The 12,339-nt window shown below is 35.7% G+C and overlaps 1 protein-coding gene across 2 annotated transcripts in view; it reads left to right on the top strand.

The window, feature by feature from the left end:
* Window positions 1-11,804, top strand: part of TAFA2 (TAFA chemokine like family member 2) — a 471,550-nt gene extending 459,746 nt beyond the window's left edge. The window contains exon 5 of one of the 2 annotated variants that reach the window (XM_036894991.2): window positions 9,588-11,804. In XM_036894991.2, the coding sequence (XP_036750886.1) occupies window positions 9,588-9,599 (12 nt within the window). In that variant the 3' untranslated portion in view covers window positions 9,600-11,804. The remainder of the gene's footprint in view (window positions 1-9,587) is intronic. The other variant, XM_036894989.2, reaches the window with a different exon arrangement.
* The last annotated feature ends 535 nt before the right edge of the window (window positions 11,805-12,339 follow it).

The following is a 12,339-nucleotide window of genomic DNA, read 5'->3' as shown; positions in this document are numbered from 1 at the left end:
AAAAAACTACCAAAGAACAAAACCCCCGGGCCAGATGGATTTACCTCGGAATTTTATCAGACATACAGGGAAGACATAATACCCATCCTCCTTAAAGTTTTCCAAGAAATAGAAGAGGAGGGGATACTCCCAAACTCATTCTATGAAGCTAACATCACCCTAATACCAAAACCAGGCAAAGACCCCACCAAAAAGGAAAACTACAGACCAATATCCCTGATGAACGTAGACGCAAAAATACTCAACAAAATTTTAGCAAACCGAATTCAAAAATACATCAAAACCATCGTACACCATGACCAAGTGGGATTCATCCCAGGGATGCAAGGATGGCACAACATTCGAAAGTCCATCAATATCATCCACCACATCAACAAAAAGAAAGACAAAAACCACATGATCATCTCCATAGATGCTGAAAAAGCATTTGACAAAGTTCAACATCCATTCATGATAAAAACTCTCAGCAAAATGGGAATAGAGGGCAAGTACCTCAACATAATAAAGGCCATCTATGAAAAACCCACAGCCAACATTATATTGAATAGCGAGAAGCTGAAAGCATTTCTGCTGAGATCGGGAACTAGACAGGGATGCCCACTCTCCCCACTGTTATTTAACACAGTACTGGAGGTCCTAGCCACGGCAATCAGACAAAACAAAAAAATACAAGGAATCCAGATTGGCAAAGAAGAAGTCAAACTGTCACTATCTGCAGATGACATGATTCTGTACATAAAAAACCCTAAAGAATCCACCCCAGAACTACTAGAACTGATATCGGAATACAGCAAAGTTGCAGGATACAAAATCAACACACAGAAATCTGTGGCTTTCCTATATACCAACAATGAACCAACAGAAAGAGAAATCAGGAAAACAACTCCATTCACAATTGCATCAAAAAAAAATAAAATACCTAGGAATAAACCTAACCAAAGAAGTGAAAGACTTATATTCTGAAAACTACAAGTCACTCTTAAAAGAAATTAAAGGGGACACTAACAGATGGAAACGCATCCCATGCTCATGGCTAGGAAGAATTAATATCGTCAAAATGGCCATCCTGCCCAAAGCAATATACAGATTTGATGCAATCCCTATGAGACTACCAGCAACATTGTTCAATGAACTGGAACAAATAATTCAAAAATTCATATGGAAACACCAAAGACCCTGAATAGCCAAAGCAATCCTGAGAAAGAAGAATAAAGTAGGGGGGATCTCACTCCCCAACTTCAAGCTCTATTATAAAGCCATAGTAATCAAGACAATTTGGTACTGGCACAAGAACAGAGCCACAGACCAATGGAACAGACTAGACAATCCAGACATTAACCCAGACATATATGGTCAATTAATATTTGATAAAGGAGCCATGGACATACAATGGCGAAATGACAGTCTCTTCAACAGATGGTGCTGGCAAAACTGGACAGCTACATGTAGGAGAATGAAACTGGACCATTGTCTAACCCCATATACAAAAGTAAACTCAAAATGGATCAAAGACCTGAATGTAAGTCATGAAACTATTAAACTCTTGGAAGAAAACATAGGCACAAACCTCTTAGACATAAACATGAGTGACCTCTTCTTGAACATATCTCCCCGGGCAAGGAAAACAACAGCAAAAATGAACAAGTGGGACTATATTAAACTGAAAAGCTTCTGTACAGCAAAAAACACCATCAATAGAACAAAAAGGAACCCTACAGTATGGGAGAATATCTTTGAAAATGACACATCCGATAAAGGCTTGACGTCCAGAATATATAAAGAGCTCACACGCCTCAACATACAAAAAACAAATAACCCAATTAAAAAATGGGCAAAGGAACTGAACAGACGGTTCTCCAAAAAAGAAATACAGATGGCCAACAGACACATGAAAAGATGCTCCACATCGCTAATTATCAGAGAAATGCAAATTAAAACTACAATGAGGTATCACCTCACACCAGTAAGGATGGCTGCCATCCAAAAGACAAACAACAACAAATGTTGGCGAGGCTGTGGAGAAAGGGGAACCCTCCTACACTGCTGGTGGGAATGTAAACTTGTTCAACCATTGTGGAAAGCAGTATGGAGGTACATCAAAATGCTCAAAACAGACATACCATTTGACCCAGCAATTGCACTCCTAGGAATTTACCCTAAGAATGCAGCAATCAAGTATGAGAAAGACCAATGTACCCCTATGTTTATCGCAGCACTATTTACAATAGCCAAGAATTGGAAGCAACCTAAATGTCCATCGATAGATGAATGGATAAAGAAGATGTGGTACATATACACAATGGAATACTACTCAGCCATAAGAAAAGGGCAAATCCAACCATTTGCAGCAACATGGATGGAGCTGGAGGGTATTATGCTCAGTGAAACAAGCCAAGTAGAGAAAGAGAAATACCAAATGATTTCACTCATCTGTGGAATGTAAGAACAAAGGAAAAACTGAAGAAACAGAACAGCAACAGAATCACTGAACTCAAGAATGGACTAACAGGTACCAAAGGGAAAGGGACTGGGGAGGATGGGTGGGTAGGGAGGGATAAGGGGGGGCAGAAAAAGAGGGGTATTAAGATTAGCATCCATAGCGGGGTGGGAGAAAGGGGAGGGCTGTACAACACAGAGAAGACAAGTAGTGATTCTACAACAGTTTGCTACGCTGATGGACAGTGACTGTAAAGGAGTATATAGGGGGGACCTGGTATAGGGGAGAGCCTAGTAAACAAAGTATTCGTCATGTAAGTGTTGATTAATGATTAAAAAAAAAAACAACAAAAAACAGTTCCTATGTGGTGACCTCTAATGAGTTCTACACAATGATATAAAGGGCATATAATAGTGTAGGCAAAGGGTCTGTTTGTGTTTATACAGAGGATCAAAGCCTAATTTGGCTACCCCGAAAATGAACTAAGATACGATACGAAAAAGAACTTCCAACATCAGCACTCTCGGGAAGACTCATGACAGAAGATGATCAGCAAAAAAAAAAAACTCCAACAAAGATCCACGCACTGTCACAGGTGTAGATGCACTCATCCCACCAGTTCCTGGACTTGCCCTGGGAATGAAGAAGGAGATATCTAAGCTGGCCTGTGCATACAGTAAAACAAAAATTGGACTGGATCTATACTGTTGGAACTCAACCAAGAATTAGGAGAAGTGCAAATTGTAGCACTCCAAAATCTTACAACCACAGACTATTTATCGTTAAAAGAACATATGGGATATGAACAGTCCCCAGGAATGGGTTGTTCTAGTTAATCTGAATTCTCTCAGACTATTTAAGTTCAGTCAGACAATATCCACCATATCATAGATAAGTTTTCACAAATGCCTAAGGTGCCTAACTGGTTTTCTTGGTTTCACTGGAGATGGCTGGTAATTACAGGTATGCTTTGGTTAGGTAACTATATTCCTATTATGTTAATGTGTGTGCACAATTTAATTAGTAGTTTAAAACCTATCCATGCTGAAGTTACTCTACAAGAAGATATGTCAAAGAAATAATCAATCTTCCCAGGTTTTCTTCTGCCTGCTACTTCTATAGCTTTTCTTCTTCCTACCTAATCACAACGTTTAAATAGAACTCGTGCCACATGTCGAATTTATCGAGTATCATAATTCTTCCAAGTGGTAAAGACACCTCAAGACAAATGCTGGGCATAGAAGCCACAGGGCATAAATATGCAAAGGAGTAAAAAGCTAACCTTTTCAAACAATAAGGCTTCTCTCTCACTTACCAACTTAACATTTCCCTGTATGGCCCCGGAAGATGACTGGTTAGCCAGAGACGTGTAAGATTCCTCAAGGGAGGAACAACCTAAGACAGGCACAGTCGCAGGGGGCCATCTGGTGAGAAAATGGGGAGCAGCAGAGGTGAGGCTTAGAACCTCCCCCCTCATGTTCTGAGAGAAATCTTCTGCATACATGGATGTTTATTGCCCTCGTCTAGCTCGGATTAACACATAGTCTACAGGCACACACCTGATCATCTACATTTGCTCTCTTACAACACTAAACTCGGTTTTCTACCTTTATCTCGTATCTACCTACCACTTCAGCATTTTACTAAAAATAATAATAATAGAGAAATGTGGTATCCACATATAAATCAAGTTTAAAAATCAAATGAATATTCATATTTGAACTGACTGTGTATAGTTCATAATGCATGAACAAAACCGAAAGCTTCTGTGATGACTGCCCTTGCACTGTTCACCATGTAACTTATTCACTATGTAAGAATTTGTACTCCATGTAAGAATTTGTTCGTTATGCATAAGAAGATTGGAGACTGACGAAAATTAGGCTTGGGGTGGATTAATGATTGTGCATTGAGTATTGACCCCCCTATACAGAAATTTATTTTGGTTTAACAACTATTTGATCAATAAATATGAGAGATGCCCACACAAAATATATATATATATATATATATATAAACACACTTCCAATTGTAAAATAAATAAGTAACCGGGATGTAATGTATAGCATAAGGAATATAGTCAAAATATTGTAACAACTTGGTATGGTGATACCTGGTACCTAGAATTATCATGTATATAAATGTTGAATCACTGTGTTGTACACCTGAAACTAATGTAATGCAATACTGTTTTCAACTACCCTTCAATAAAAATAAAAAAATAAAAAAATAAAAATAAATAAAATAAAAAGAAAAAAGGACATATATGATGAACCCACAGCTAAGACCATACTCAATGATGCTTATCCTACATGTTTCATATGATCAGAACAAGACAAGGATGCCCACTCTCACCACTTTTGTTCAGGATAGTCCTAGAAGTCCAGGCCATAGCAATCAGACAGAAAACAGAAATAAAAGGCATCTAAATTGGTGAAGAAGAATAAAATTGACACTATTTGCAGACAACATGATACTATAGAGAACTCTAAAGAATCCAACAGTAACTATCTGAATTAATAAATGAATTCATCAAAGTCACAGGATACAAAATCAATGTACAGAACTCTGTTGCATTTCTATATGCAAATAATTAAATAGTAGAAAGAGAAATTAAGAAATCAATCCCATTTACAATTGCATCAGAAAGATTACCTAGGAATAAATTTAACCAAGGATGTAAAAAACCTGTATTCTGAAAACTATAAAACAATAAAAGAAATTGAACATGACATAAATAAATGGAAAACTATTCCATGCTCATGGATATGAAGACTATTGTTAAAATGGCTGTGCTTCCCAAAGAAATCTACAGATTCTATGCAATCTGTATCAAAATATCAATGGCATTTTTTACTGAGTAACCCTAAAATTTGTATGTAACCACAGAAGACCTCAAATAGTCCAAACAATCTTGAGAAAGAAAAACAAAGTTGGATTTATGACACTTCCTGATTTAAAACTACTACAAAGCTATAATAAGCAAAATAGTATGATACTGGCACAAGAACAGATACACAGACCAACAGAACAGAATAGAGAACTCAGAAATAAACCAACCTATATGGTATATGGTCAATTATCTATGACAAAGAATATACAATGGGGAAAAGACAGTCTCTACCATAAACAGTGTTGGGAAAACTAGACAGCTACATGCAAAAGAATGAACTGTCTTACAGTATACACAAAAATAAAACAGATTAAAGACCATAATATAATACCTGAAACCATAAAATTCTTAGAAGAAAACATAGGCAGTAAACTCTTGAATATCAGCATTAGAAATTTTTTTGTAGATCTATATCCCCAGCAAGGGAATTAAGTGGGACTACATCAAACTAAAAAGCTTCTTCACAGTTAAGGAAACCATCAACGAAATGAAAAGGCAATCTACAGGAGGATATATTTGCAAATGACATATATGATAAGGGACTAATATCCAAAATATATAAAAAACTCATATAACACCAAAAAAAACCTGCCCAAATAATAAGGAAAAAATGGGCACAGGACCTGAAGAAGCATTTTTCTTAAGAAGACATTCAGATGGCCAACAGATGCATGAAAAGATGTTCATTATCACTCACCATCAGAGAAATGCAAATCAAATCCACAATGAGCTATTACATCACATCAGTAAGAATGGCTGTTATCAAAAAGAAAAGTAAGAAGTGTTGGTAAGAATGTGGAGAAATGGGAATCCTCATGCACTGTTGGTGGGATTGCAAATTGGTGCAGCCACTATGGAAAACAGTATGGAATTTTCTCAAAAAACAAACAATAGAAATACCATATGATCTTTTGGTAATCTGCCCAAAGAAAATGAAATCATTAATTCTAAAACATAAATGCACCCTATGTTTATTATAACATTGTTCACAATAGCTGAGAAGCAATTGGGGTCCATCCATAGATAAATGAATAAAGATGTGGTACATATATACATTGGGATATTATTCAGCCATAAAAAAAGACTTTGCCATTTGCAACATGGATAGACCTAGAGGGTATTATGCTGAGTGAAATAAGTCAGAGAAGGAGAAATACTGTATGGCTTCACATACATGTGGAATCTGAAAAACAAATGAAAAAACAAAACAGAGATAGACTCATTAACAGAGATGGTTGGTTACTGTTGAGTGTGGGGAAACAGGTGAAATAGGTGAAGGGGTTAAAGAGGTTCAAACTTCATAAAATAATTAAGTCACAGGGATGGAAGTACAGCATAGGGAATACAGCTCATAATATTGTAAAATCTTTGGTGACAGGTAACTATACTTAATCATGGTGAGCATTTAATAATGTACATAATTGATGAATCACTAAGTTGTTAATCAAACCAATCTAATATTGTATAGTATATAAACTACTTGAATTGTAAAATTTAAAAAAAATAAATATAATGAAATACTCTAAAATTGATGATAATGTACCTATATGTAGAATCATCTTCTCTATATTTTAAAATATTTTGCCATTTCATGTGGTACAAATCAGACGTTGTCAGGGAGAGTGCTGACACATGTTCATACGTAGTCATATCTAAGCTACATTGAAAAGGGCCATTTAAGAATGAGCCTCTGTTTGAATTCCTCAAGTGTGGTCCTCTAATGGCTCAAGGAGTGTTAGTGTGGTCCTCTTATTCTAGTGTTAGTGGTTCTCTTGTTAAGGAATTATGCATTAAAAAAGAAAACCCAACTCTAAAACTTTTATTTCTACAGTACTTTGGAATTGTCAAATCTAGGTGTTTTCATAAATATTATATTTGATCCTCACAGCAATCCTGTTAACAGGATTATCCCCCATTTTGCATATGGGAAGACTGAGGGTCCCAGAGGTTGCATGAAACATCCAGTGTGATTAGTATTATGGCCACACTGACCTAATTGAGAATTCTAGGTGCTGAACCGCAATGGACTTCTGATTAAAATCAAATAATTTACAAAAGTAAAGTCTAAAACAAGTCTACTTTCATCTGATATTTATAAATAACTTACACCCTATTCTTCATCTCATAAAAGATGTAGGATATTTTTAGTATTAATGATCTAGAAATAGTCTGTAAAAGTGGACTGTGAGATAAGGGTGTTTTAATGATGTTTCAGTCCACTTAGGTGATTACTTCTTTTAGTTATGTTGGAATTTTGGTTTTCTGGCAATTATTTTAGCTGTTAGAAACATAGCATAATAAAAATGCGTATGCATGATATTCCTGAGGGTATGGGGTGTATAATTATATTTATATGTGTTTACATGTATATTAAACATGGTGTCTCTACCTAGGTGGAGAAATAATTCATTCTGGATAAACTTTTGGTATTGTATTGTAAATATGCATGTCTATTTTAAAAGTTACATGAAAACAAACCTTTAATATATAAATAGGGAAAGAATCAATCTCCGGCTTCAAATAAACTAGCAAGATGAATTATTCAGCTTGTGAGGAAGATAGAAGAATGCATCTACCATACCTGCCAATTGATTATTTAGAACCTGGGCTTGAAATGGCTCAAGAGGAAATGCCACTCACTTTCACGGAGGGTGGCACCATTTCCCACTAGTTCCCTATGCTGAATCCCTGAGGCTGAACCTTTTGTTCTCTCGCAATCTCTGTCTCATTTCCTTTCCTTTCCTGTCATTTCAACCACTAGTTTTGGAAGTATGGTCCCTTATTTTGCTTCATAATTTTTGCTACTAAAGGGTATTTTCAGAAAAGGCAGGTGAATCTTTCTCAGCCAACAGAAATCAAAGATTGTATAAAATCAATGTTTATTGAGAATGTTTACCATAAAGCTTCTGTATTTGTTCACAACTACCTCCATTAGCAACGTGTGACATCATTTCCATAGAAATACTTACATTCCTACACTGACACCCTGGAAACCATGCACAGAACTTGTAAAATGACCACTGAACCGCAGACAAATTGACAATGACATCGCTGTCCTAAGCTATCTCCAGGGCTTGGAATCTCCAGAGCTCTCGGCAGGCCCTTCATGTGTCTGCACCCGTCCATCCTCAGTATGATGGCTGCCCCACCCGGCAAATGCACTTTTGAATATTACATTGTCCTTTTGTAGTAAAATTTGAGACTCGCCATGCTGAAGACAAGACTCCAGCTAGCTTTAATATTGTGTTCCCTTTGTCAGAACTGATCAAAAAACAACAAAAGAAAAATAGTCTTTCTGTAAATGTTTTATTAAAGGACAACTTATACCATCTAAAGGAAGAAAACCAAGTATCCACAAGTTTTTAGAGATTCACTCTTTGTTCTTACAACCAATACTAGAAAAGAACTATGATGTGACTGGGTGTTGCGATGCTAGTGTCACTAGAAATTCATTGGCAGCAGACATCTGTCTATTTTTGTATCTATTATCCACATGTGTTTGTATATGTGCATAGGTATCAGGTATTCTAGCTCTCTGTGCATTATTTTTTCCTGGACACATACAAATCTTTTGACTTGAGTAGGTGTGAAAAGCCAGTGTAAATCTGCTTCAATAATATTTATAATAGCATTAATGATTCCATGCTAATCAATTTTATGAGAATTTGGGGGCACCTTTAAAGCTTGGTAAAACATTGCACTATCCTATATTGTTTTTTTCCCCAGATATTTTTTGTCCTTATGGATATTTTTTCTGCAATATAATTGAGTCAAATAAGCACTCAAATTTTAAACTCTTTGAAGAACAGATTTTTATTGAGCCAATTTCTAAGGGCTTTCTTGAAGATATGGTCTGTGAACAAAGGTCTTTCTTCACTGAGTCCTGGCATAATGTGATTGTGATCTCTGGATTATGTCCTACAAGCCTGTGCAGAGAACAGGGATTCTGCATCATTCTCTGGGTCTTAGAGGGGGTAGCATCAACCATTTAAGATCTTCCCAGTCACAGTTGGAGCCATGTGGATAATTGTACAGTTGGCTCTAAAAATATCATGAAATGATATAGAGGAAAAAAAGGTGTATTTTTATAGGCTGGAAATACCCAAATATGGTAGTCCTTTAAAATTCAACAATTTATTTGATATAGCAAATACCAGCATTTTGCACTACTTATTAATTTCTAATACTAAATTGTTCTGGGGGTTTTAAGATTATAGCTATGTTATAAAATGATCCTATTTTCTCCTTCCTTTGTAGGTAACCCATTAACCCAGGATAAATCAAGTGATCCTCAAGGCCAATTACATGGAACATATGCACAGAAACTTAACCCCTGAGGTGATCTTAAAGGAAGATTTTTATACTGGTCAGAAGAGGCAGTCCAGAGTCTGTTATTTCCAAGGGATTTCATGGCCCGTCATCAGCCTCTTCTTGAAATCAAGACTTTTAAAAAGTCAGACATGAGCTTCTATGTCATGAAGGGTTCACCAGATTTGAACTGTGTTCAACTTGTAAAATTGTACTTGCTGAAAGAATATGAAGTTGCTGTCTGAAGAGCTGTTGTTTCGGGGTGATGTCAGAGACTCACCTTTTGGGCTCTTGGCTCCAAATGTGACTGTTTTCCTTGTTTCTGGAAGTCTCCTGAGTGTACTGGCCTTCTGTCATGGACGTGCTCCTGGGTCTGGTTCTGTGTTCTTGGCTAGTGGGACTGCACACAGTTTAGTGGTATTTCCTTTGCAAACTTCTCCTCTGGCATGGTGTAGATGGGGACAATGTTATTTGTATCCTAATCTTGGAGCTCTGAAAGCCTACATGTTTTAACATCTTAAAGTTGCTTTTGGTAAAGGAATGGAAATATATATCCATTGATAAGAATTACTGTTGGCAAGTAATAGTTATCTGACTACATCAATCATATAAGAATGCATACACAAGCTGACATCTTTCCCCAAGGCTAACACACTACTGCAGCTCTCTGTCAGTTAAATAGGTAGTAGTTAGAACTGAATTACCATTTTCATTATATACTATTTTGTACTTCTAGAGCACTCTCCCTTTCAGTTTTTTTTAAGTAGGTTTTTTCTTTAGTTTTTCTTTACTTTTTCCCTTCACAGAAATCAGCAGTGAACAGCCAAGTATTTTAAGTAGCCTTTGATTTCACAAGATTGCCAGGGATGCATGTGGGTTTCTGATTCCTTAGCTTGAAAGTTATTCACTTAGATTTCTTCTAATATTTTTTTTTAACTGTCCTTTCTATTTCATTTTAAAAGACTGTCTCTTGCTTGATTCCAATGACTGTTTGAATGCTTATATATTTGGTCAGTCTATTGATAGGATTAATTGTTCATTTTCTGCGGTCTTAAATTTATAAATATTTGCTTATAGTTGTTCCAAACAACTTCTTAGGTCAGTTTCTGTCAACATTTTTATAGTCATTTTACATTTGTGGTTTTCAGTTCTACATGAAAGTCTTAAATATTTAAAGGCCTTAAACATGTATGTACTCCTTTTTCCTAAGTTGTTGCAGAATGTATAACTTTACACTGTATTTCTTTCATTTGTGATGTGAAGGGAGAGAATGAATTGCTTAGCCATTCGGTAACAATACCATGCAAGCATATAGTTTGAAATAATGTTATGTTAGGGAAGGTGCGGACATCTTTCCTATTTTTTAAAGTGATGTGGCCAATTCACTGTATGTTGGTTTCCATGATGGGAGCTGACATATCCTGGAGAGCTTCTGTCTGACAGTAACAACTTTCAAAGATCAATACTTTGCCCAGAATACTTTCTGGGCAGAACTGAAAGTGTAAAATTTATTAAAATTTAATTTTTAAGGTATACTTTTGATATTGAACTAAAGTATACTGCCCCACAAGTCCATGGAATGAAATGAAATGATTTCCTCTCTCCACTTCAATTACGCACAAAACCAACTAGATGGCTCCAAGTGGATTTGCAATGGTTCAGGACTGTATAAACTCATGAAGAAAGGAATGACACTGTTCTGGAGTTTCTGCATCAATTATAATATTATTAATTTCTTTGGAACAAAGTAGAAAACTATATTATTTTGAAAATTATGAATTTGTCCTTGGTTTGTTTGAAATTATAGATCATGTTTCTCTTTTTTTAAAAAAATATGTCCTTTAAAACAACACTGGAAATTCTGTATTATATACAAGTGTAATACATGCATATCAATAGAAAAAAATAAATGGAATTTCAAATATACTAACTAGATGATCCCCAGTAGATTAATGTTGTGACTATTCAGAAAAGGTGAATAAAATTGGGATATAAAATGGACTCTCATGAGTTACATTTGGAGAATCTGTTTTCTACTGTTTTATTTTAAAAGCACTTCAGTGACTATCCAGGAAGACCTGAATTCAAGGGAAGCTGACAGAAATTCTTCAATCTCCTTTCAATAAAATCCATGGTAAATCTTGCCATTTACACAAGGTTCTGATATTTGCTTTGCTTCTTTGCTAGGAAACAATTGAAATATAGGTATATTTATGCTCATACTGCTTGCCACATCTTGACTATGAGCACAACTGGCATCATTTTGCTAGTGATATGTGAAATTCATTTTATTGAAAATCGTTAAAGATAAAGGCATTGTGTATTCTTTGAAATTCATTACATAGGGAAATATTAAAATATCAAATATAGTTATGACTTCTGGCTTTTAACACTTTTTAAAATAAATTTTTATCTTGAAGTAGTATAAGCTTCATAAGAAGTTATGAAAATACTACAACTTCTGTGCATCCTGTTCCCACTGTCTCCAGTGAGAATGTCTTACAAAACCCAGAATCTAACAGTCAGAATATTATTAACTCAAATACAGATCTTATTCAGATTTGACCAGTTTCCCATTCACTGTGTGTGTGTGTGTGTGTGTGTGTGTGTGTGTGTGCGAGATCTTGTCCTTTTTAATTAAGTTGTTAACATCCACTGTAGTATATCATAATGCAGAGAATGAGAATATGAGTGAGAATAT

Source organism: Manis pentadactyla, chromosome 10, assembly GCF_030020395.1.
Source record: "Manis pentadactyla isolate mManPen7 chromosome 10, mManPen7.hap1, whole genome shotgun sequence".
Classification (NCBI taxonomy): Eukaryota; Metazoa; Chordata; class Mammalia; order Pholidota; family Manidae; genus Manis; species Manis pentadactyla.
This window is presented reverse-complemented; position numbering and strand designations above follow the sequence as displayed.